The following is a 26,676-nucleotide window of genomic DNA, read 5'->3' as shown; positions in this document are numbered from 1 at the left end:
GCTCGCATCAGCTGCAGTTTGTGAGGAGACGCTTCACGGGTGCTGGCGGTTTTGGTCATGTCTTCAGATCATTTGTTTTAAATTGAGAGGTCTGGGGTTTAACTGGAAACTAAGTATGTTGGTGTTGCATTGGAGCTCAGTGCTCACAGGTGACACGATACACACTGTAGGTTATAACGTCTGAATCTGGATCATATTTATCATAATCCTGAGAGTTGAGTTTAGAAGAGGGGGGGTGGAGAGGTGACACAAAGCGCTGCAGGGCTGAGTGGCAGGTGAGTTTTGAGGCAGGACACAGCAGTGCAGCCAGGAGTGGTTGCAGGTGATAAACAGACAGTGTCTGTATCTCCTGATTCTTGGAGCCCTGTTGATATCTCTGCTTGATGCTTCACAGGTTTACAGTGGAGAATTGGGTCAGCCACGCCCCTTTAGATACCTGCCACTCACACACACACACTCCCACTCAGCACGAGAGAGAGAGAGAGAGAGAGAGAGAGAGAGAGAGAGAGAGAGAGAGAGAGAGAGAGAGAGAGAGAGAGAGAGAGAGAGAGAGAGAGAGGCACAGCCGAGATCCTGACAGTAACAGTAATTCTTACCCTTTGAATAAACCTGATCATGGACAGAAATAATCTAAATATACCAGACTTCTTGATCACTAAAGTGAGGGTCTTTGATCTCTCTCTCACACACACACACACACACACACACACACACACACACACACACACACACACACACACACACACACACACACACACACAGAGAGTAAGTCAGCAGCTAATAAATATTTGAATGTGTCTATCTGGCTCAGCAATTCCTTTAAATATGAAATATTAATGTTGTAGTATGAGCTGGACAGTTGATGAGAAAAGCTAAGACAGGTTTTAACAGCAGCTCAGCTCAGACCACCGGACTGTTCTCGTTCTTACTGAAGCCTCCAGACACAGACCAGTGGCAACTCTCAAAATAAACCACTTCATTCAGTTTCTCCATTCGAACAGAGAGACTACTACTCGCCGGATTAACAACACAAGGTCAGACGGACACCTGACCTTGATCTGGACTTTCAGGCACGATAAGTTCACTATTCACATAGTTCCTCCACCACCTGGGCTGGGGTGGGGGGGGGGGGGGGGGGGGGGTGGGGGGGGGGTGTGCCCTCCTCCTCCTGTGGCCCCTCCACTCCGCCCGACTTCAAAGCTGACATGAAAGAGCATCGAGCCATTTGCTCCAGTTGGAGCGTGAGCAAAGCACAAGCAGGTTTCCACGACTAATAGCTGTCTCAGGTGGGGAGTAGCGTTCCCTCTCATGAAGTCACGGTTTTACTCTGAAAAGGACAGGATGTCACGATGTAAGAGGCTGGAATTAATCAGAAAATTGGTTTGGTTTGTGCGAAAAACAGTCTTTTACAGCTCAATCAATTTAAAATTCCCTCTTTTATATCAGGTCTGGCTTTATATCTGCCTTCGGCCCTGTGCAGATAGGTAGCTCCGATCATTAAACGTGTCCTGTCCCTTCAACCCACTGGTAATTAGGAGGTAATGGAGCCCTGGCACAGAGACATCTGAGACCACAGAGCTGTAGCCGGCGTGCTCACCGTGCCAGCACCAATGTGAGGCAGAGGAAGCGTCCTGTCCCAGTGATCTGACCTATCAGAGGCCCCACATGGCTCCGGCAGGACACTCCCTTCAGCCTCAACTGTCTCCAGGGGCCGTCTAGTGCATTAGCTCTGTTCTGCTTAGCACTTTGTCGTATTGATTTGATGTCCTCCCTTCATGAAGCTGAGGAAATACAGACATGTTGTGCCTGTTGTACCGTGGAATCATCTCAAAATACATTTTTGACATTTACACACGAAGCAAAACCACTTAAATGTGGGTGGTAACAATAAAAAGCATTGTTAGAATCTGATTTTGTTCCCATCCACATATTTCAATTTGAAGTAGTTGGATGCAGTGTGTTTAAACAAAGTCTCTATATTGTGGACACAATGTTGTTCTGTGTTCTTAAGGGATTTACATTTTACTTTCACATAGCATGAATCTGCTCCTTTTGCGGTTTGATGAACAGGCCTTACTTATTTGTAAAAAGGCAGATTCTCCTGAGTTCTCCCTGATTTCTGTCAAATTGTAAAAGTCTTTTTCCTTTCCACCATTCTTCTCCAGGTGAAAGTGGAGGAGGAAGATGAGGAAGGATCTCTGGAGGACGAGGAGGAGGAGGAGGAGAACTGGGAGAAGGCGCTGTCTGTGGAGCGCTTTGGGGACATTTTTGGTGACTCTGCTTCTACCAGTGGAGACAAGATGGGCCGACACTACACTGAGAAAGACTTTGAGAGTAAGAAAAGCACCGTTTCCATATCTTACCTGCAATTATGCATCCAGTTTCTATAAAAATAGGTTTTCTAATTAAAAAAGAGGGCGGAGAAAAATATCTGCTATGCACCTTTATCCTCTTTATTACTGTTTGTCCATTATTGGAATGATTCTGCTCAATTTGAAAAGCACTGCAGTCAATTATTCACACTGAAAATACACAGCCCCATTTCTCTTTATTGGATCAGAATCATTTTTAATCGACAATTAAATCTGAAATGAATCATGACAAGAAACAAAATGGAAAGTCAGGAGGAGAGGGAGCATCTCAGACCACTTGTTCCTTTTTTGTATTTAATGGATTCAAAAACCAATGCTTAAGAAATTAGGATTTAAACGTGTGCTGAAAAGACTTGAATTAATTTACGTAATATGGTCGGTGCCTACACGTCAAACTCAAACTAAGCTCTGCAGCTGTAATACACATTTTTAAAAGGACACTGAATTGTATATCGTGATGTATTTCTGACCTTGTGTGTGATGTTTTCAACGCAGATCACAGACACACATTCCACCACACGCACCACCCCCTGTCCGCCCACCTGCCCCTGCCGCTGCCCCAGCGGCTACGCAAGCGGGTGCACAGCGCGGACAGAAGACGCAAAAAGAAACGGAAGAAAAGAAAGACTTCTCTGCCCCCCTCCGATGTTACGCCCACAATCCAGGAGGTAGACGAGGAGGAGGCGGAGTCTGAGACCGACGGACTGGGGGCGGCCGCCACGCCCACAGAGCTACCTGGCATGCAGCCACAGGTAAAATAAGACTGAAGGGCTGTGGTTTTATTTAGGGTATCAAGGTGGTAACCTGTGTGGAATTGAGTGCTTAGGCTTAATGGTACCACTAACACCAGTGGTTTCAACAGCCTACTCTTAGCTACACGTTAGCACATTCCACTCCTCTCACTGATCTTCCTTTTCCTCTCAGTTTAGTTTGGGGAGCCAAGAGGACTTGGAGGAGCCCCTTCCACTCTCTACCGTCCACACGGAAAATGAAGAGCGGTCGTCGTCGTCGGGGAAAGCTGAAGTCACGCCGATAGAGGGAGCGGCTCACAACGGGGGGAGTGCTGCTCCTAGACAGGATGAGGAGCTGGATGGGGAGGAGGTGGATTGCAACAGGTACGGTATCACAACATCTCAGGTGTTGAAAACAGGTTTAATCTGTTATAAATGAAAGTTTTGGCCAAGAGAACCAGCTATAAACACCTAATTATGTTTGCTACAGCATCAGCATTAATCTGCAGTTGTGTGTGAAATCTAATATTCACTTTTCTTCAGACTCTTTCTCTTTCTCTTCATCAACTTTCCAGGAAAATGCCTGGGTCTGTAGCTGCTAAGTGAACAGTAGCCAGTGGCTTGTCTCTACGAACAGGTTTTGAATGTACAGGAGCCAATGGGCTGTGAGATTGGTTCGTGGCTAAGTGTTTCTGTCTGTGCTGGTCTGCTCAGTGGGTTTAATAGAAAGCTAGAGCTGCTTCCTGTTGTGGCTGGGAACAGGTGGGTGTGAGCAGTGAAGCACAGCTGTGGCCAATATGACCGAACACATGAGTTAGAGATGGTGAAACCCTCTGTAGAGCTGTACAGTGCTGGATGATTGTTGGAGCTGATAAGATTTAATAGATACAACAGCTGTGCTGCTCATCAGACGGAGTCTTTATTGATTTGCATAGCGATTCCTGATTGATTTCCTGAGGGGGGGGACAAAGTAGGCACACTGCAATGCACAACTATTGATTTTTGATGGAATGTCTTCTCATAGAATGAACCGTGTATCATAATAAAAGGGAATATCAACACAATAAGCTATTTTTGAAAGTTTAAAATGCAGAAGATGATCAAATCATAACTGAGCCTCGTGATTATATGAGACATCCCACTTTTAAACAATTAGCTTTGGTTATTTGATGTAAACACAAGTTTATAGGCTGCGGCTTCATTATTGATTCTATCAGCAGCATCAGGCCCATTCAGACTGCCCCCCCCCCACGTGATACATTTTCACATATAAAGTACTAATTATACTGAGGCTCGGCTAAACACTTGGTGGTTGTTATTTACTTAGAAATATTCATCCACATTGCCCAGTGCGCCCAGCTCATCAACACTTTAGATTCAATATTTGAGTGTTTGTGTGTGTGTGTGTGTGTGTGTGTGTGTGTGTGTGTGTGTGTGTGTGTGTGTGTGTGTGTGTGTGTGGGGGGGGGGGGGGGGGGGGGGGGGGGGGGGGATGCTTATATTGAGTCAGAAATAAGTGTTTTGTCAGCTAATTGTATAATAGAAGAAGACACTGGATTAAAGATGATTTATTTAATATTTTGTTCCTTCTAAATTTGGAACTGAACGCGTCCATCACATTCACTGAGGCACGTGCGTCTCTGAGCCACAAGCAGCACAAACCTGAAGTAAACACCCAGTTGTCTCTGTTCCTATCACAATCAGATGCTTTACCTTTTAGATGCATGTGGACTTTACATTAGCAGCTCGAGTGTTTCCTTGTGAACAGGAGCAGCTTCAAACAGACAATCGATACCGTTCTTAAGCTACTTGTGATCCACTAATGGTCAAGAGAAGACCCATCTGTTCAGGAAACATGCAGAACCATCACAATATGAATTATTTGGTGAAGCCTTGAATTATGCATGGTGTTTGCTCCTGGGAGGTCAGGGTCTCCATGGTGATTCAGGTTTTTTTTTTTTCTGCTAATGCCTGGTTGTTAAAAACGCATAAACCCCATCATGCCTGTGCTGTGTGATGCTGTGTGTGGATGAATGCAGCCGGGGGATGACTCAGAGGCTCCATGAGGAGATCCTGGCCTGCTGCTGTGTGGGGAAGCCCTCTGCTGGTGGACTCGTAGAAATACAACAGAGAGGCACATCATAGAGAAACTTTGTTTGCAACTTTGGCGAAATGTTCTAATGTCACCTGAAGCTGTGGTGACATTTTCCTTATCACTGTCGTATAAGCGTCTACCGTCACTTCTCTAGCCTTACTGATGGTTGCACAGTCTTTACCTTCAGCCCTGAGTTCCAGAATTCCTCTCTCCCACGTGATCCTGCCGACAACGCCGAGTTTGAGGTGGCAAATTTCTGTTGAATAATGGGCAGAGTGGTGCTCTGTCTTTGAGTTTAATTCAGCACCTGCACATTCAAATACATGACATGTGCAAACGAGCACAAGGAAAAGGAATTAGCAGTGTTTTTTTATACTTGCATCCGGTCATCTTCAAGATCATCTTATTTTGTCTTGTCCCTGGACATTGACTGAGATGTTGGGGATTTGATGTCTGCATTACTCACAGTAATCAGGCCGAGCACATAGGATCTGGACATTTCCATTTCAAAGCAAATCATTTAAACATTTAATAATCATGTGTTGTTAATGCCTCTCATCCATATCTCTCTCTCTCTCTTCGCTCCTTGTCAGTGTTCCCCCGGGATCGGACCCCTCAACTTCCACCACGGCCTGCGGCTGGTTCCGCAGGAAGCCCGTCCACCATCGCCTGGCGGGCGCCCAGCGGAGCAACTACGACCTGCGGGAGCGAATCTGCATCGGGAGCATGACCGCTCTGGAGACCGCTGTCTACCAGCAGGTGCCCACTGATGAGGCGGAGGCCCAGATGTTGGCCAGTGCTGATCTGGATGACATGAAAAGTAAGGAAGGTGTAGTGAGAGATGTGAAAACGAACAGTAACAGAAGTAGACAGATTTATTTAGACATTAAATCGGACCAAGGGAAATAAAACTACACACACTTTGTGGCTAAAGGTCCAGATATAACACAAGATGTTTTTGTTGGAGCATTTTTGTACAGTTCAGTTCCCTCTACTGGCGATGACACGTATCACTACACACTTGTCTTGTTTGCATACACAACACTTTAAATGGTTCATAAAACACAAAGAATAAGATGTATCTGCTTTTTATACGAGTTAAAAAAGAAAGAATGAGCAGGAAAGAAAAGAGTAAAATCAGAAAAACAGAGAAGAGGAGGTTGACGAGGAGTCAGGAGCTCGTGTGGCCGGAGAGAAACTCTCTCTCCCAGCATCCAGGGGCTTTAATTAACAGAGGCTGCAGTCGATTCCCCTTCAGCAGCGACCCTGCCCCTGGCCTTTCCTGCTTTACCAGAGCACAGTAATCATTGACTGTTTAGGATCTGGAAACACAAAACAGGGCAACCAGAGTCGCTCAAAACAAGCTATCGGATTTGCAGGGAGGGAACATTGACAGGCCGCGTGTATCAACCACTTTATGTCTCTCTGTTCCACTCTGGCTATTTTTGGTTCTTTCCGTGCTCTCAGTTTAAAACAGGGGGTCTTCCTCTTAGGTGTGAAGTCCTGATGTGAATGAGGGTTTGGTCTTCATCACAGTATCTGTCTGGATCTTTAGAGATTTTGTTATCGAAAGCTTAAGCTTGAAGAAGGAGGTGAATGTTTCTCCTGGCTAAAAAGAAAAGGCTGAATGACGTAGACCCTTTTGTATATCATCCGTAAAAACTGTCTTGAAGCGACACACACACATAAATTGAATGTATGCATACAAACACAGACACTGTATCCAGATCCCAGCTTAATGTTTGACTCACACCTGTTGGAGTCCAGTCAGACCTCGACTCCTCAGGCCACACATGGTTTCTATGGAAACGCAGGGACAGGGATGGTGCAGCCCGCTGTGATAATTACCAACGTGATATCTCTCAAGGCAGAGTGGGGGAGCTGACTCCCTATAGGTGTTATCACATTATTCTATTATGGTTTCTCAGTATATATGTGTCTGTGTGGTGTTCATGTGCCCTTTTTCGGATTAATGAAATTTGCTTTGTCAACCATTGGATCCTGACTTTAACCCCCCGATGCATCACGTGGTTGGAAAGTGATGGTGGCCCCATCGAGACGAGAGGCATCAACCCCACTTCATGTTACTCTCCCAGTGGATCAATGGGATGTGGACATCATTAAAAAAGGGCGGCACCACCGTTCAGTTGACAGGCGTGTCCCACAAAGTAGACCGTCCCTTCTCAAAACTCGCTCTCGGGGTTTCAGGCAGTGAGTGTTTGAACCATTTATGCATCTTTCTGATCGTGGATCCAACAGAGGAATTCTGCCCGAGGGTCTAGCTCCAATTTTGTATTTTTGTTTGGTCTTGGTGGAGGTGGATATTTTCAAATCCTCTCAAAGTTCTGATTTTCTGCTTCAGAATTGAATATTCAGAAGTTGAAGACCCAGAGCTTTTCGTTTTTCTTGGTTATTTCGGACACACGTTATTTTGCACAGCCAGTACGAAGAGGCAGGCTGGTGGACCCAGGCTCTTTGGAACGGGGACCCAGGGCGAGCAACGGCGTCTGACAGCTGGAAGCCCTGGATGAGCAGCGTGTCCACTCAGAGAGAGGAGGATAGGAGGAGGTACCGACCGTGGAGATGACAGACATTGAGGGAAAGGAGAACCAGGGGCAGGAGAACTGTGATAACCAGCTTGACGCAGACCACCACGGACCAGCGGACCATCAGAGCAGTGTCCAGAAGGGCACTCCGAAGCAGCACCAGCGCGAGCACCACAGCTCTCTGTCCAATGTGGCTGGGCTTGAGGACTTGGAAGAGTTCGTTTTGGATTTTGATGACTATGACTTGCTTGAGTCGATCCACACTCAGCTGGGGTCGCCTGTCGAGCCCACCCGTAAGTTCTGTGTCTGTGGAGATTCACCTCCACCTCTTGCTTTAGTAGCATTACATTTCTGTCCATTCGGTGAAAGGGTTTTAAATCACACTCGTAGGAAGGTAGTGAAAGTTACGTCAAGCGTCTGAGCTCGTGATGCAATCACAACGCGATGGGAAACTCATTTGCATCAGCGTTTTATACTATTTTTACATGTAGATCAATGGATGGGAGTTCATGTGTTTCCATTGATCGCAGCCCACTGCTAGCTTGATTAATGGTAATACGGAGCTTATTCATGGCCACAACCAGAACACGGTTGTCCACAGTATCGAGCGAATTGACGCGGTGCTCGACTGGTGCTGCTTCCTGCTTCCCTATTGATCCAGTGGCGCCCATTTGGCTTTGGGCTCAGCCACAGCTAGAGCAGAAAGACATTTCATTGACAAACTGTGTGTGGTTCTGCTCTTTGTATTCCCATCTGGAAACAGCACATTAGTCCTGTGAGGCTGGAGAAGTTAGATTCCAACACGATGGACGAGAAGAGAGCAACCTGAGGTTTCTGAGGACGTTTAAGTACTGATTGATTGTGGGGTTCAGTTGTAGCTGAAAACACTGGACACCTAGTTCCTGTATTTATAAAAATGTGACACAGGGATTTAACTATAACTTGACTCTGTCTCACATTTTGAATAACATATGCTTGTTTCTCTTATAGTCATAGCATATCAAGCTAATAGCATGATAGTGATATTTGAGGTTTATTTTTCATCACTCTCATGGAGAGGATCCATTGATCCACGAGTCAATACTGAACCCTTTTGATAACTACTACATAGATTGCTGGTCCCCAGGGGAGGAACCATCATGACTTTGTTGACCCTCTGACATTTTCTTTATAGCCACCATGAGGTTGCTAGTTGTGGCTTTGTATGAAATGACAATTACTGACAATACTAATGAACTGCCCATGAGTCTCAGCTATACTTTAATTCTGAATAACCAATATCAGCCTGATATCACACACAACAAAGATAAACACCTGATTAGCCTGAGCGTTTAAATTAGCTAAATTAGCATTTAGATAAACACTGCTTTGCCAGGACAAATGCATATGGGAAAGGGCGGATACTGTTTTTTTATGGGGAAATATCTGACCGTCACTTTCCTGTTTTCTATATTTCATGCATATATTGATCACTTAAATGTGGAAACACTCATTTCAGAGGTTCATGGCATGTCTGCTGCCTGACTGACATCGTAAATCCAGATTTGTGGGCTCTTGCAGATTCCTATTCCTGAATACGTCAAAAAATGTTCCCCTGTTGTTTTGAGTAAAACTAGATTTTAGATTATTTGGTTATAGATGTGCTGCATATCAGATTTGTGCAAAAATTGAATTTCGTCCAGGCTAAAAGCACAAACAAATCCTAAATCAGATATGTGGACATCATGGTACCTGCCAAAAAGATATATTGCTTAACGATTCTGACATTTACTGGATTTTGGTTTTTCAATCTTGGCTTCTCATCTAATTTCTAAAGTACACAGAGATGAGTATTATAAACATGACATGGTTGCTCACACGGGGACGTTTCCCTCTTAAAAATGGCTATAATCATGTACATGTGGGTCTTATCATTGGCCCCAGTGAGCAATCAAGATGCTGCACACGTCCAGCTCACTGCTGGAGAAGTAAAAGTCACAAGTTTATGAATGTGCTCGAAAGCCAGAAATGTCTAATGTGAACAAGAAATTGTAAAAGGCCTTGGCTTCGCCTTTTAAAGGCTGCATCTGTGTCCTTTTCACCCACGGTTATTTACCCTGTCATTGCCAGTGGTGAAAACAAACAAGGGCGTCCGAATCAGCTGAAGTTCACACAAGGACGACCTGTAAAGCTTCTCCCCCCTGGGATACTCGACAAAATGAAACACAGCCAGATTTAATCTCCATTTCCATTTCTCTCTGCTTCCCCCGAGGAAGGCATGACGCAGCCGAGCGACACACACACACACACCCACGCACACACACACACACAACAAACATTGGTTACGCTCTGGGTTCTTGTGTGTAAGATTGAATAAGACAGTCTTTATTTAGTAGGAAATCAATCATATTCAGTCCTTGGCCAGTCTGACTGGTTGGCAGCCGCTCCACACTGAACACCAACCACCTGTGTGCCTGTGCATGCTGCGGTGTAATAATGACAAATCATGTCCTGCAAACACTTCTACTCTCACATCTGGAGGATGAGCGCCTCCCTGGAACCGTTAGAAAGAGATTTCAGACTAGTTCCCTGCGCATTAGCATCACATTCGGACCAAGATAATGTATTGGGCTGCACAGTGGTGCTGTCTCCTCACTGAAGGAGGGTTCCTGGGCTGGATCCTGGTTCTGCTGGGGCCTGTCTGGGTTTCTCCCACAGTCCAAAAACATGCAGACTGGGTTCAGGTTCCCTATGAGACTCTAGTAGGTGTCAATGTGAACGTGAATGCTTTGTCTCTGTATGTTTGCAATATGCTGGTGACCTGTACCCTGCCTCTCACCCAATATTAGCTCCAGCTCCCCCAACAACCCTATAAGTATGAACAGTGCAGATAATAGATGGATGAATGGAAAATATTTGTGCATATGTTAATGTTTGTATCGTCCTTACAAGTCAGTTTTATAGACTGAGGTGTAGGACGAGCCTGGAAAGTAGGAAATTAATCTAAACACAGTTAAAAACAATATAAATATCATACACTGGTTGTGTATTTTCCTCTAAGAATCTCAAATGTAAATGTTCAATTATACTTCATATCCCTAAATGTCACCGAATATTATAATTTGTTCTTTCAGTACAAAAACAAATACGAATAAATACTGAATAAGTTATAATTTTGTCAAATTGTTTTCATCACCAAAAGTAATTTTCTAAACACATTTCCACACACGCCTCTTACTTTTTCATTTTCCAGTTGTTTTCTCCAAAATAAGTGACCACCTAAGTTTCCCAGTCTTTTTTACTTCTTCTCAATCAATCTCCTCATTATATTAAATTCAATATAAAATGATTTGCAGGTCAAGGGATTTGAAAATGGAATCGCTCCACCTCTGTAACAGTTTCCTGTGGTGAACGGATTCTCACTCACCCATGAAGCTTTTGTTGCTGGGTGGATGATTCTGTCGGCTGGAAACCTGGACAGACCTGGAAATGTGTTTTTTCTAATACTCTTAACGTGCAGCACATTTTCTGACTTAGAAACTTCACAGTCCTGAATATCCTCGCTCTACTGCCTTGGTCTCTGACGCATCACATCTCCATGTTGACCTTCTGCTCTCAGGCCACAGATTTGAGGACAACCCCGGGGTGAGACGCCACCTGGTGAAGAAGTCGTCCCGATGTCAGCTGACCCGGACCAGCAACAGCTCCACGCCGCTCTCCAGCCTGAAGAAGAGGAAGAGAGCTGCCGAGAAGAAGACACATGAGGTCTGATGATCCCTCTTCCATTGGACGTTATTTGTCTCTGGCAAACATATCCATCTCATATTCCAGTTTGGTATGAAACACCATGTGTCTTGTGTTTGTTGTCCTGTTTCCTCTCCAGGTGTTCGTGGAGCTCAACGAGCTGATCGTGGAGAAGGATCATGAAATGCGTTGGAAGGAGCGAGCTCGCTGGATCAAGTTCGAAGAGGATGTGGAGGAGGAGACCGACCGCTGGGGCAAACCTCACGTGGCCTCGCTCTCCTTCCGCAGCTTGCTGGAGCTTCGTCGCACCATCACGCACGGTAAAAAGATGAAGATGACGATCAAGCACTGAAATACTTGTTAGACAAAACAGTCTCAGCATCCACTCTTGTCCCTCCTGTACATTTCCCTTCATCAGGTGCCATCCTTCTGGACCTTGAGCAGAACTCTCTTCCTGGAATCGCTCACCTGGTGGTGGAGACGATGATCATCTCTGATCAGATCAGAGCCGAGGACAGACCCAGCGTTCTGCGGGCGCTGCTGCTCAAACACAGGTCAGGAACCAGTCAGGAACCAGTCTGGAACCAACCTAATGGAGAATATTTATGACTATGTTTTTAGGAAGGGGTGAAAAACAGCATTTCTGCTCGTCTAAGACGCTCAGAGGTGAAAACACAGGCTCCCTCCAACTGCTGTGGAAGTAGATGGAGAATCATTAGGCATTGGTGTGGGATTCCTATTCGCTCCTGTTTTGCAGCTGCATCTGCTCTTACATTACCTTGAGATATTGGATCTCAGCTGTTTGCAAACAGTAGGAGGACAACATCTAGCAGTGCAGAGACAAGTGTATGATGTGCAATAGGTTTGCCTATTAAGTGTCAAAATCTTGCACAATTCCAAACGCAGATCAGCTAGTGCAGAGAATGTACATGTTAATGGTTCTGCTTTCAAAATATCATGTGCAGTTACCATTGCATGATGCTGATCAATCCACATTAAGGGTTCAATAAGGGGGTTTCCTGTAGATCTGGTCTTGGGGAGCAAACATCAGTTACTGCTGCAACACAGTTATGCTCCTCAGGCCGTCCCAATGTCAGTGTAGATTTAATGCTTCAGTTCAGTAAACGATTTGTCTGGTTTAGAGGACAATTTAAAAAAATCGGATCTCATCTGGTCTAAACTCAACCATGGTTGAGTAAGTACTTGTGTCACATTAATAGCCTGGACCTTTAGATTTAGAAATTCAGGTGCTACAACTGTTTTGACCTTTGACCTCTGCCTTTATCAAAATCTCTGTCCCCTCTGTCCTGAGATTATAATAAATGAACTTTAAAAGCTTGAGACCAGACTTTCTCAAAGCACCTGCAGCTCTTCATAAATCCAGGTTCATTCCACATCTGAAATTTTAAATGATGCGGACGTAAAAACCCAGGATTCAGGACTCGACTACACTAACGATCCACTTCCATTGTTTATTCAGTGCAGACAGGGAGTTTTTTGGTGCTTTGTTTTTTTTCTACATGAGCAGGCTCTTTCCAGACAACCACGTTATCAAGGTCAGTGGTGAAAAGTATCGGGTGTGAGGATTTAATCCAGTGGAAGCGGAAGCAGATTCTGCTGCAACTCGTCCACCTGAAAACTGCACAGACACAAAACCTCACAGTTGATCCCTTTCATTCCCACACAACACCAGAGGAAACAGTTCCATCAGATCCTGTGCACTGGCGAACATACATCAAACCCATACCCTGCTCTCTACCTCCAGCTCTTTCAGCTTATTGATTGGCACTTGTATTGACACAACAGCTAAACTGACCTAACACACGGCCAATAGAATCCTGCGCTACACACCCAGCTTTATGGATTCTGCAGAGTTACATAATGAAAAAAAACAAGTTCACTAAATGTCGGCTGCCAGACTGAATTACCGGAGGAGAGATAAACCAGGCCTGTTAGGAATACAACTAGAGTAGCTCTCATTAGAGCGCATACGCCTGTCGAGGGCGAACAGTCCCCTCGAATCAGGCTGCACCACATTTCACACACTCACAGATATCAGTCCCATAAATATGTCACAATGTTAAAGAAAGTGAAAAGAAATACCTGGATCCGGCCCCTGATCTGGATTTTGTTCCACTTCAGAAGTCACTGTAAATAATATTTAATGTCTTACTACAATATTGTCATTTCAGATGTGTAACCATGCAGCGTAGCCTCAGACACAAGCTTCTTTCTGCGTTGGAGCTTTTCATCACATTTCCTCAGCAGACAGAGTTTGTCCAGTTGTCATGGAATTATGCATATTATCAGATTTCCATTTGTCTGAGAGCTTGAATGTCTACTTGAAAGTTTCCTCACCTTTATAGTGCGGTAAGATTGAGAGTAAACAGGCTATGAAATGACTTCAGAGTAAGATGGAAAATAAACTTCCACTCCTTCCACTGATTTTGCTAATATTATGGTGACAAGATTCCCTAGTTGAGCTGCCCAGCTTCTTAGCAGCAGGCCTTCATGCATTCATTCCATCTTTCACAGCCTTTACTTATAAATTCCCAGCATGTTACCAGTGGCTTCTACTGGAAAGAAAATACAAGACACAAGAGTCATCACCAGTCAGAGAAAACAGATTCATGGGGTGAACACGCGGAGGTGCAGCTAATATTTAGCTCATCGCTCTCTCAACACGTCGATCACATTCCACTTTGGCGTCACACCTCGTTCTCTTGTCTTGGGGGGTGCTGTCATTTCCAGTTGGAGTGAGGTAATGAGTGAGATGATCAGTTGATATAGAGCCATGTTGGAAACCTTTGCTTGTGTGAGACTCTTCTTCTCTTGCACGTGCTGATTGTAAAGCTCCACAGATCAGTCACCAGCTGTGTCTCTGATGTTTTAATGCAACTTCCCCACAGTTCTCCTCATTAGCTGGACCTGAGAAGTGGTTTAGAGTCGGGAAGGATTTTGCGATGATGACTTTGCTAAATTAACGAGCTGTGTTGCTGCTGCATGAAGTGAAGCTTCTCAGAATAGAAATGGTTGAACAAGAATCACAGCTGAGTCTCTGTAGAATCCAAATCATCCTGCAAGTCCAAGTTAAGACAGATTTATCAAATCATGATGCTAAAATCTGTTCAAACTTTAAAATGTACTTTTACTACTTTAGTTCATAAACCACTGACATTCCCATCCACCCTGGCTGTGCCACTCCACCCAGTGCTTAATCCTTTGCTACACAATTTGTTAACCTCATCAATGTGAGCGTATTTTCTTTCTTTCTGTTTCTCCCCCGCAGCCATCCGAGTGATTTCAAACATCGCTTTCACCGCCACCACTCATCCAGCAGTCTGCATGGCAGCCTCAATCACAACCACGCCCCTGAAACCAACCTGCCGCTAGTGACCGAGGAGCACGATGAACACCAGGATAACAAGGGGCCGGTGTATGACCCCAAACAAGACGTGTTTGTCAGCCTCTTTGTAAGTGTGCTTGTTTTTTTATGGACATTTCTTTTTGGTTCTGAACTGTAAAGCAGTCCTGAGAGACGTGGATGGAAGCAGATGTGATGTAACCACGCAGGCAGACACCACAGCCGATGCAGTTCCCCAAAGCCGAAGCGATTAACCAGTTTTGACAAGAACCCACTTGGATAATTGAGCTCAGCTATCTGAACGAGCGGAGATAAAAGCCGTCTTGTCTGACTTCATGGTTTGCATTAAGTTCTGAGGATTGGCAGTAAGCACAGATTTGAGCGTGATTACCCTAAAGTCGTGATGTGAGACCTGCGGCTCTGGCATTGTTCTTTGAAACACCCTTCCATGAGGTCAGAGGTGGCGTAGGTAGCTCTTGAAGTCGGAGAGAAAAGCCTCTCTGGGTCACATGTGTTGACTTATGTCTTCAGTCAGCTTACAGGTGTTTCTACTTAAAGCCTCCTGATGCATTAGCTGTGAAAAGTTAATGTTCCCCATGGCTTAAAATGTTAAAACAGCCAAACGGTCAAAATTCTCCTCAAACACGAAGAGGCAGTCATGTGGCTGCGTGGTGTTAAATGAATCGCATTAACGTGTTATGGTTCAGACGTACTGTACATCGCTATCTGCACAATAATGTCTGTGTGCTTGTCCCATATGATGTCACATCACACTGGAACAATCATGTGGATCATCTCCGTGCTTGTCTCCCTCCAAGAAATCTCTCCACCCTCTGCCTCCCGAGAGCCATCCAGCTGCAGCCAGATCCATGAAGCTGCTCGCCAAGATTCCCAAAGACGCAGAAGCTGTCATTGTTTTAGTCGGTAAGCGAAAAAGGGAGTTTGGACAAAGTCGATTAATATAAAACAAATGATTATTTATTCCTTTTTATAAACTACCGAGAGATGAATTTGCTTGTCGTAAATGTTCCATGTGTAAATTCCTGTTTGCCAAGTCAAATCACAAAGTGTGCTCCTAATGTGGAGCTGTGGACGATCTCTACTAGTTTTGTGTTTGTGTTTCTTCACCGTCAGGCTGTGTTGAGTTTCTGGAGCAGCCGGCCATGGCGTTCGTCCGGCTGAACGAGGCTGTGCTTCTGGAGTCGGTGCTCGAGGTCCCCGTCCCCGTTCGCTTCATTTTTGTCCTGCTTGGTCCCAGTCAGTCCAACATGGACTATCATGAGATCGGACGCTCCTTCTCCACCCTCATGTCCGACAAGGTAATTTGTAAGTAAGGTAGGTGTCCTGAATTTCCTTTCTTCCTCATTCTGGTGCTGACATCCGGTTATGTTTTGCCGTAGAACTTCCACGAGGTGGCCTACTTTGCGGACGACAGACAGGACCTCCTGAACGGTATCAACGAGTTCTTGGACTGCAGCATCGTCATCCCGCCCTCGGACGTGGAGGGCAAAGACCTCCTGAAAACGGTGGCTGACTTCCAGAAGCAGATGCTGCGCAAGAGGAAGGAGCGCGAGCTCAAAAAGCAACACTCCTCGTTCGGGGTGGTGCAGGAGAACAATGGTTTGAATCAATACATCTTTTTCAATCAAGAATACCCAAAAATGTTGGTTCCATGTTCTCAAATGTGAGAATGTGGTGCGTTCCTGCATTCTTCACATCAGCCGTGGATCTAATACGCATGCTGCATAAATGAACTCTTAAGATATGTGTCAACTTTTAGATTTTGGTGTTTGCATTTTCATGAGTTTGTCCCTTAATGTTACTGTTGACTTTTATATTGTTGTGTTATCATTATTATTATTATTATCGCTATCATTTTACTATTATTATCTATTACCTCCTAGAGGTGAGCCCGGAGGAGGAGGGCGAGGGCGACCAGGAGGTGGATCCGTTGACGCGCTCTGGGATCCCGTTCGGAGGCCTGATCCACGATATCCGCCGCCGCTACCCGCACTACGTCAGTGACCTGAAAGATTCCCTGGACATGCAGTGCATCGCCGCCGTCATCTTCATCTACTTCGCGGCCCTGTCGCCCACTATAACCTTCGGAGGCCTGCTGGGTAAACCTGAACTTTCCCAACAACATGAGGACAATTGAATTTGCCACTTTGATCGAAGCTGCTGTTTCCATTGTGTTTATTTTGCACGCAGGAGAGAAAACAGAGGGGCTGATGGGAGTGACTGAGCTTATCGTTTCCACTGCAACTCTCGGGGTCATATTCTCGCTGCTTGCTGGTCAGCCGCTCCTCATCATTGGCTTCTCAGGACCCTTGTTGGTGTTTGAAGAGGCCTACTACAAGGTACCTGACCTGGAGAAATGATATGTTTTTACCCCCCAGTAGCACCCCCAGAGTTTATCGATCACCCACTCCAGTGTCTGTACTTCAGTGCACTAACATCTGCCTCTTCTCACTCAGTTCTGTCAAGCTCACGACTATGAGTACCTGACGGGCCGGGTGTGGATCGGTTTCTGGCTCATCGTCATCGTGCTGGTGATGGTGGCGGCGGAGGGCAGCTTCCTCGTCCGCTACATTTCGCCCTTTACCCAGGAGATCTTTGCTTTCCTCATCTCCCTCATCTTCATCTATGAGACCTTCTCCAAGCTCATCAAGGTGAACTGAATTTAGACACTGCAGTGTTTATACGTTAATTTTTATAACATCCTTCCCTGGTCCTTACTGCAAAAAGCTCAAGTCAGACGTGGGAGGATAAATTGTGGCTCCCATCTTGTTTCCAGGTGTTTAAGGAACATCCTCTGATGTCCTTGTACACCAGTGATTTGACCCCAGCTACTGTGCTGCACGATGACGACATCCCCGTCTTCAACCAGCCCAACACCGCTCTCCTCTCTATGGTCCTTATGCTCGGCACCTTCTTTGTTGCTTTCTTCCTCAGGAAATTCAGAAACAGTCGATTCTTAGGTGGCAAGGTAATCATTTAAACACCTTTAACTTAAACTGTGTGAACATTGAATTATACCCATTATACTTTCTTGTGAAAAGATGAAGCTGTGTAGAGGAAAAATATATAATTTACAGTTTGTGTTGATGTTGCTATTTAAACTGATCATGTTGATGAGTCTCGTTTTATACATTCTAATGTGATCATAAACTTTGCCTTAATTTAAAGGCTACAAGTAAGTTTTTGCAATCATTAGATTTGCAGAAAAGTTTAGTATCAAACTTTATTCCTCACGAAGATCTGTCTCCAGCTGTGGAAAACAATGCTAATGTTTTTCACTAGTTTTGCTCGTAAACATGGATAAATTATACTTCGTCGGCCCATATTGTCTCTTTCTGATAGAATTCACTGTAGTTCACAGAGGGAGCATTATAACCACGTCTTGTAAACTCAACAGTAGCCGAAGCTCTTGGGAAACCATGACACCTTGTATTTATGTTTGGTTTCTCATTGTCCTCAGGCCAGAAGAATCATCGGGGACTTTGGCATCCCTATTTCAATTCTGGTCTCAGTGTTGTTGGACTACGCCATTACTGACACTTACACACAGGTCAGTGCACTGTCAGTCACTTCAGTCTCATCGTTTTATTACAGCTGTATAAGTCTCTACGTTTCTACTTAAACATAACTACTTTATTCTGATTTCAGAAACTCAACGTGCCGTCGGGCTTTTCAGTCACGTCCCCTGAAAAGAGAGGATGGTTCATCAGTCCCTTCGGTGATAAGCAGCCTTTTCCAGCCTGGATGATGGCAGCAAGTATTGTACCTGCGCTTCTCGTCTTCATCCTCATCTTCATGGAAACTCAGATTACTTCGTACGTACAGTGTGATTATCCACAGTGGTAATACATAGTCATTTATACTCTTTACAAACTGCGCTATAGGAAGTTTCTACCTTTTAAAACATCGTCTCATCCCTCTTTCAATGTCTCAGACTGATAGTGAGTAAGAAGGAGCGTCGTCTGGTGAAAGGCTCCGGTTTCCACCTGGACCTGCTGCTCATCGTCATCCTGGGGGCCTTCTGTCCCCTCTTCGGCCTGCCGTGGCTCACCGCGGCCACTGTCCGCTCTGTCACTCATGTCAACGCACTCACGGTCATGAGCAAGGCCACGGCGCCTGGCGAGAAGCCCATGATCCAGGAGGTGAAAGAGCAGAGGCTGACCGGGCTTCTTGTGGCTGTGCTTGTCGGTAAGAGGAAACAGGGGCATGGGAAGGATGGGGGGGGCTTGTTGACCATTATAAAGTGTCCGCTGATAGCATGCAGGCCGACACGCTGGAAAGGGGGTGTGCAAGGAGCTGCGGTCAAAACTGTGCCATCATAACATTTGCTTAACTTACCAGACAGTCCTCACCCTCAATGCATTTCTCTCCTTCAAAGTAAAGCGTACAGTTTGAAATGTCTAATGCTAGTGCAGTACGCATTCTTAACCCACCTATTTGGAGTGACCTGTTTCCTTGGCCTGTGATGATGCTGGTGGATCAGGTCAACAACAGCGATTTCATTATATAAAAAAGTCCCTGTTAACCCGTCTCCGCCCATCAGGCATGTCCATAGTGATGACGGACGTGCTGCGCCTCATCCCCCTGGCCGTGCTCTTCGGTATCTTCCTGTACATGGGGGTCACCTCTCTGACGGGCATCCAGCTGTATGAGCGCATCACCCTGATGGTCACGCCCGCCAAGCACCACCCCGACCACATCTACGTCACCAAGGTAAAAACAACAGCAGCCATAACCATATATTAAAAACATCTTTATGATTCCATGAGCATTATCCAGGTGTGTGCAGCTCTGCAAGTGTTAATATGCACAACATATTTCCAAAAATGTGATATAACTTATAATCATAATCCAGTCACTGGTATATGTATGCAAACTTTAGAGAAAAGGGTTTATTTTAATACAAATTAGATACAATAGCTAATTATTGCTTCCATTTTGGGTTCGAAGTTTAAATTACTGGTTGATGATTTAAGGTTTATTCCTCAATAGTAATAATAAAAAATCCATAACATTCATTTGTCTCATTAATTTACTGATCCACTAGGTGGAGCTAAAACCCTGTGAGAGTTTCATTCTGCAGGGGAGCAGTGTGGGAATGTGTGTTCCATGTGTCTTTGAGGGCCTGTGTGTGTCTCTCTGTGTGTGTACAGTTCTGTGTGTGTGTACGCCTCTGTGTGTGTGCATGCCTCTGTGTGTGTGTACGCCTCTGTGTGTGTACGCCTCTGTGTGTGTGCACGCCTCTGTGTGTGCACGCCTCTGTGTGTGTGTACTGCGGTTTATTGTCTTTTGGTTTTCTTACCCATTAACCAACCACATGTGTGTCGCTTCAGGTGAAGACATGGCGGATGAACATGTTCACCATCATCCAGTTGGCTTGCATCGTGGCTCTGTGGGTAGTGAAGTCCACCGTGGCCTCGCTGGCGTTCCCCTTCGTCCTCATCATGACGGTGCCGCTGCGCCGCCTCGTCCTCTCCAGGATCTTTCAGGAGCGTGAGCTCCAAGCGGTGAGTTGGGCAGCAGAGGCCTTCCAGGGAAGTTTGAACCTGGGCCACAATCATCTGCTCTGATGTACTGGAACCTAAACTTATTTTACATTGAATTAAACTTGAGATGGATGTTGGCATGAGCTCGACATTCTTCTTGATTTTCTCCTGTGTGATTATGGACAGCGTTCTCATCCAAATATTTTCGAATGATATGCAAATATTTCTTTTTGCTGTCGGTTCTAACCAGACGAAGATCTGCGACCCACCGTGAGGCCGCACTTCATGTTTTCTTGGTCTGATCCCCTCAACCCATACGTGTCATCACTGTCAGATTCAAACCTTCTATTTCCAAAATGTCGACTTTTTCAGGAGCTTGGATAAACAGATTTGTTCTTAGCTTGACCACCGTGTGAGCTGTGTTCATCCAAACGACCTCATGAACTTGAGGCACTAGAGAATTTCCCTAAACCACCAGAAAATTAAGTTAAACTTGAAAAGTTATTAGAATTCGACCTCCATGATGTTAGATCCCTCCAGCCTTCATTCTTATATACACATTGCTCTGTGCACGTCAGTTTTTATTTATATTTCTTGGTTTGTTATTTAGTTATTTTGAACCTAAGCTTTTCGTGTGCTGGCAGTGGCCTTTTACTTCTGAAGTCTAAAGATATCACTAAGTGTATTTCTCAAAATGTTTATCTTTGCCTTTAATAAGTAATGGACCTATCAGTAGTTTAGCTTTTAAATGAATACTTAAATAAGATATCAGAGAACATAGACCCAATTTTTCTTATGTCAGCATTTCCTACAGACTTAATTTAATAGCGCACAAAGGTGAATAGCGCACCAGATGAAACTACGAGCTCTGACTGTCTGCGTGGACGGTAAAAACTTTGTGGATCATAGCATGGTCACACGGCTGAACACACCAAATTAGAGATACCGAGTTAGAGCTGCCACCGTCTAGATAATTATTAGGAAACACTGAATATTGTGGATTGGATATTCAGTCCACAGAGTTCGATTGAAAGCCAAAAAATTTAAATCCAAACAGGACCTGAGCAAACTTTGAATGAAACTGACTGAAGTTCATTTGTCTTTCCGCAGCTGGACTGTGACGAAGATACTCCCAACTTCGATGAAGACGGACGGGACGAGTACAACGAGATCCACATGCTTGTGTAAATCTCAAAATGGGGCCCGGCCGACCGCACCTCCTCCGTCCTGCAGCTCTGACCAATCAGAGGAGGCCTCTCTGGAACACCTCAGCAGAGCGAGAGGAGCTACCATAATGGTGTTTGTAAAATATACACAAAGCTGTAGCTGGATAATTACTTACTTAGCTTTGTTTATTCCAGTTTTTCAAAAGAGCACACCTCGTGTTAGATCTCGGTGGTGGTGGTGGTAGTGGTGGTGGTGGTGGTGGTGGTGGTGGTACTGGTGGTGTTGTGTTAACCTCCCTGAAGATGTTCTGTCAGAGGCGAACAGCTCTGCGCACCCTGTCTGAAGTGGAAGCTGCAAACCACACGAACACTTAATCCAACTTTTTTTATCCCGTCTATCCCTTTAACTACCACGCAGGTTTCTGGGCATGAGTGCAATGATGATGGTGACCTCCCGGACGACAGCTGGTGGTGATGATGATGATTTAGGCTGATTTTGGCAGCGAAAAGTGGGAAATCTGGTCAATTTCCTCTCATTTCATTCAGGAAGCGGACATTCATCAAAATGTATTTTTGTGCAGGTGACGTGACCCTTAAGCCCCGAGAGAATTCCACTGCCGTCATAGTTTAGCGGCCTTTACTACTGACATTTCCTGTAGGTTGCAACGATGTGCGGACAAGGAGTGAAGTAGTGTTCCTGTCTGTTGTCGAGTCCCAGGGGCACAAAGCCTCCTCCTGATAGTAAAATCTCCACCGAGCCTTCAAGGGGTGTTACTGTACTTTGTTAGGTGTTCGATGCCCAACATACCAGTCCACTGGGCCTATTACTGTGACCTCGGATGTATAACTAAATAGCGAACATGGTCTCAACCTTATTTTTCTACTTTATTTTGTGTCCAGATCCTCAGAGACTCTTCAACAGCTTCAGATTTAAGATGAGATACAAAAAATAACACTATGTAGGTTGACGCACTAAAACAATGATTCATCCGTCCCTTCGAGATTTTTTCGCAGTGTTGTGCGTTTTTTTAATGACACACTTGACTGGAAACTAAGCAAACATACAAGTGCTAAAATTGCCGGGGAACAGTTGAGTGTTTGGCGGAACGTATGAATGATGCTTTGTACAGTAAGACTGTGAACTTGGAATTATAATGAACCATCTGTGCTCCGAGTGGTTTTAAAAATACAGAGAGATTTAGTTTTCACCTCCCATACTGCGAAACCCATTACATAATTGGAAACGCTTCTCAGAAACCTGACTTCTGCCGCACAGACAACACTGCCAGAGCGATACTGTTTGGAAAAATGGCACCAAATTGCATAAGGCATTTAGAAATGGATGAGACCGGTGTGTTGGGATGTTCTGTACATTCCCAACACTCACAATAACATCTTTTCACCTTTACCTAAGGTGGAGAATAACCAAGAAAAAGCCAGTTTGATGGACGCAGGTCAAACTGGGAGACGGCTCCTGCACATCTTCGTCGACAAACACAAATTTTCAGAAGAAGCTGTGTGCAGGATTCCGTAATCTCCAAACACCAGTCATATTTAAACGCACGGCACAGGAACATGGTACAAACAGTGCACAGACACTGTGAGGCAGCTGAAGGGGTTTCTGGTTAAAAAACGCTGCTTAAAAGTGAAGGCACAGATAGTGACATTCTAAACATTGAGCCCAAAATATTGTTAAGGGTCAGCAGTGTGTTTAAATGTATGTATGTCACAGCCACAAGTTCATTTCACACAACCATGTCCTAAATTATAAGCCATGCAAGAATCCTGTCTCAGGGGAAACTGACCTTCGATCTGTAAATATTGGTTCCCAGCCTTTTTAGTTTGTTGTCGTCCTTTGTACATAAAGCGGTCAAGGCAATCTAACATGTGCAATGTAAAATATATATACAGCAGGATTTTGTGTCACATGACAGAGGAGAGAGAATAACGTGTCGACTCCATCGAGGTGACCTGGGATCGGACTGTGAACGAGGCCTCCACTTTGACGTGAAGCATCCACCTGCTGGAGTCGGCGTTTCCCTCGGCTGCTCACGGAGTTAATGAGTTACTCAATGTGCTTTGCATTAGCGCTCTGTCGCAGCTTCACTCCACTGCTGTGCTGGTAATGGACCTTTTTCAACCACGTGATCGTGTGTTCCGCTTATTGCAAGGACAGGAATTTGTGTCTCCATTAGATTTGGCCCCACTGTGCTCATGACATTTTAAATGCTGATGCTTGGCTGCCGGTGGTTTTCAGCCACATGATCGACCTGGTCAGATTCAGCTGATCAGTCTTTTGAGCTACTGGGTGACCAGCAACAAGTTGAAGCTACTGTTCAGGGTTAGAGATGCATTCAGGACTCAAAAGGGATTATGAGTCAGTGTCAATGAAGAGGCTCGAATTTCAAAATTTCTATTAATGTGAATATTATCCCAAGTTTCATTTATTTATTTTGTTTGTTGTTTTATTTAACTCAAAACATTTCTTTCACTTTATCCCTGTATGATTTTCTAAAAGCTGTTTTACCCCCTTGAACATGTATTTAATTTTGATTTTGGCCCCCCCAAAAAGGACTACTACTACTATGCAGTATTTCAAATTATTATCTACACTTCAGGTCCACAAACTACCAGAGAACAATAGAAAGGACATGACCTCAGGCTCCTCAGCCGTCTGTCTTCAAAATCACACATCCTGCGTTTTAGCACTTTATATTGGAATCAACCTGGAATATGATTAAGTTATAAATACGATGAACCTAATGTTAACTTCCATAGCTAACTTCTGTTCAGGTAATTAAATGAGAAACATTTGATGGACTTGATCAAATAGTTTTGACCTGATAAGGATCAAGCCATTCGATTTAAATCTTATTTAAATAAAAGGTTGATTGAATCCAAAGTAGCACACTAACAGCCGTGTGTCTGGACAGTTGACATTTTAGCAAGTAGCTGCCATCTGAGTCCAGTGGAGTTGTGTGTCTGCTGCGCTGGTGGAGTCACACACGGATCCACGTCCTCTGTTTCCAGAGAACACAAATCTGCTAAGACTGTTCAACACATGCACGTGCTTTTGTTATGACACGACTTGTTGTGTTGGAGGAGGCAGCAGCCCAGACTCACCCGGCACAGAGTTCTACTCAGCAAAACATCCTTTCAGTGTTTACACATGGGGGGGGGGGGGGGAAATTAAAACGCCGGTATTATTTAGGATTATAAAAGGTGGGATGCTGCCACTTGGTCCTGTCCGGGCGTTGGATGTTAAAACATGTGACCCCTCGATATGTTTCATCTGTTTCGACCACAGTAGCAGCAACAGACGACCCACCCAAATATAAGCATGTGTTAGGTCTTGAACCTCTTTTGATTCATCTCTATTGGTTTGAGTGAAAAACATTGTCATTTTTTGAGTTCTCCGATATTTAATCATGTTTTATTTAACCGTTATTTAACTAGAAATCAGACATCATGCTGATTTTCTCACGCTCTAAAGAATTAAAGCTACAGAATGCCATTATTTTGTTCATATTGTTGGTGATATCCTTTCCTGTAAATAAAATTGTGTCCTTATAAATGGTATATATTTTATTATTATATTATTATTGTTGTGACAGAATTCGGATGATGCCACAATAGTATTCTTTCCAGTTTGAACACCTGTACCGCTCACTTACAGCTTCAGTTTCCATAAGAGATCATCTCCAAAGCTGCAATAGGCATTTTGGAACCTCAAGAGCACAGACGGCCATTCTTCACCAAACTCACAGCGACAAGCCCTGATCTGCTACTTGTCGAGGAATGTTAGCGCTACACAACACGACACAACAACCCATCGACGCATCGTAACGTGACGAGTTACACAATGCGGTTTGCTTGTGACACACAGGTCTTGAAGAGCAGCTCCATCTTGCTATTTCTGTAAAGAGGTTTTCAAAAGACTGTCAAATGTTATTTTTTTGTCTGAAATAAATATTTATTATGTGTTTCAAATACAAACAGAATCCTTCATTTTTACATATCACATTCAGAAGTGCAGTTGGTGTGAAACAGTGCAGTAAATCTTGGAGCCTTCTGTTTTTGTATACGTGCTGAAGGGGCCAGACGGGCGGGATTAACCACGGAAAACAAAATAATGAGTCTCAGAAAGTTAATACATTCACAGCAGAGTACTCACACAGTCAAATATCCGTTTTCTATGTCTACAGAATAAATCCATATGCTATAGGGGCATATAGTGATTTACAGAACCCACCCAGCCGTAGAGAAACACATCATGACACACGATGATGTGTTTCAACAATAAATAGTTTGACAGTTAAAATAAATATCACACGGTGCTGCTCGGATATAAGGCAAAGTAATGTTCGATTATAACAATGAAGACTCGATCACATTGAATACTAATAGAAAATATTGCATATAAATGGGCACTTTGAAAAGAAAAGCTAGTGGTTTGTTTGCAGTGAACAACCGGATTGTCAACCGGATTATGCCAAAACAACGAGTACCGATTTCCACAAAACATACATCGTTGAGACGAGGACCAAGAAATAACTCATTAAATTGTGGGGCAGATTTGAACTAAGGGACTTTCTGGATTAACTATTGTTACTCATAGTAACTTTTTAGCAAACCAAACTAGTTATTTTGTGTATTTGTAATTCGATACAATGAAAGTAACATAGTAAATCTAAAATTACACAGTAGTAGCAAAGACAAATATCTATCTAAGTGTGTTAAGCCAACAAGGATCAAGGTTGGAAAGTTCATTTATCTGAAATCAATAAATAAAAAACAACTCAATGCACATGAACATAAATCTTCATAAGCCACAAGTTAGCAAGAGTCGTGGTAAAGTCGGCTTCTGGCAGAGGGCAGTCAGTGCACGTCCATGTGCTGATGAGAACACACAACATGTGCTGTTGAGTATTTACGTCAGCTCAACTCATCAGACCCCTGATCAAATATTTATTGTGTCCCCTGGTGGTGAGAGGAAGACACAGAAAAGGCATCAGGAGGGTGATAATGATGAAAGGTGATATTAACATCATCAGAGTGAAGAGGGGGGGGTCGCGGACCTGTCCACAGAGTGAAAAGCACGTCCTGTGGACAGCCAAGTAGACCTCGTCCACCAGAGACCCGTATCCCTTGCACCGAGACATTACGGCCGTC

At 44.4% G+C, this 26,676-nt stretch overlaps 1 protein-coding gene and 1 long non-coding RNA gene across 3 annotated transcripts in view; one reads left to right on the top strand and one right to left on the bottom strand.

Moving 5' to 3' along the window:
* Nucleotides 1-21,602, top strand: part of slc4a3 (solute carrier family 4 member 3) — a 29,238-nt gene extending 7,636 nt beyond the window's left edge. For both annotated transcript variants that reach the window (XM_034573566.1, XM_034573565.1), the window contains exons 4-24: nucleotides 2,166-2,334; nucleotides 2,868-3,124; nucleotides 3,297-3,487; nucleotides 5,792-6,018; nucleotides 11,343-11,488; nucleotides 11,607-11,787; nucleotides 11,886-12,021; nucleotides 14,757-14,940; nucleotides 15,650-15,755; nucleotides 15,966-16,150; nucleotides 16,232-16,451; nucleotides 16,736-16,951; nucleotides 17,043-17,191; nucleotides 17,309-17,503; nucleotides 17,629-17,820; nucleotides 18,313-18,402; nucleotides 18,501-18,667; nucleotides 18,787-19,040; nucleotides 19,396-19,565; nucleotides 20,186-20,359; nucleotides 21,449-21,602. In XM_034573566.1, coding sequence (XP_034429457.1) covers nucleotides 2,166-2,334; nucleotides 2,868-3,124; nucleotides 3,297-3,487; nucleotides 5,792-6,018; nucleotides 11,343-11,488; nucleotides 11,607-11,787; nucleotides 11,886-12,021; nucleotides 14,757-14,940; nucleotides 15,650-15,755; nucleotides 15,966-16,150; nucleotides 16,232-16,451; nucleotides 16,736-16,951; nucleotides 17,043-17,191; nucleotides 17,309-17,503; nucleotides 17,629-17,820; nucleotides 18,313-18,402; nucleotides 18,501-18,667; nucleotides 18,787-19,040; nucleotides 19,396-19,565; nucleotides 20,186-20,359; nucleotides 21,449-21,526 — 3,687 coding nt within the window. In that variant the 3' untranslated portion in view covers nucleotides 21,527-21,602. The remainder of the gene's footprint in view (nucleotides 1-2,165; nucleotides 2,335-2,867; nucleotides 3,125-3,296; nucleotides 3,488-5,791; nucleotides 6,019-11,342; nucleotides 11,489-11,606; nucleotides 11,788-11,885; nucleotides 12,022-14,756; nucleotides 14,941-15,649; nucleotides 15,756-15,965; nucleotides 16,151-16,231; nucleotides 16,452-16,735; nucleotides 16,952-17,042; nucleotides 17,192-17,308; nucleotides 17,504-17,628; nucleotides 17,821-18,312; nucleotides 18,403-18,500; nucleotides 18,668-18,786; nucleotides 19,041-19,395; nucleotides 19,566-20,185; nucleotides 20,360-21,448) is intronic.
* Nucleotides 21,603-23,985: 2,383 nt separating this feature from the next.
* Nucleotides 23,986-25,330, bottom strand: LOC117754592. The gene is made up of 2 exons (XR_004612471.1): nucleotides 24,810-25,330; nucleotides 23,986-24,344 (listed from the first exon to the last, which is right to left on the bottom strand). It is a non-coding gene; the product is annotated as an uncharacterized LOC117754592 (long non-coding RNA).
* Between the last annotated feature and the right edge of the window lie 1,346 nt (nucleotides 25,331-26,676).

Source organism: Hippoglossus hippoglossus, chromosome 21, assembly GCF_009819705.1.
Source record: "Hippoglossus hippoglossus isolate fHipHip1 chromosome 21, fHipHip1.pri, whole genome shotgun sequence".
NCBI classification, from domain to species: Eukaryota; Metazoa; Chordata; class Actinopteri; order Pleuronectiformes; family Pleuronectidae; genus Hippoglossus; species Hippoglossus hippoglossus.
Note: the sequence above shows the minus strand (reverse complement) of the source record. Positions and strands in the feature narration are given on the sequence as shown.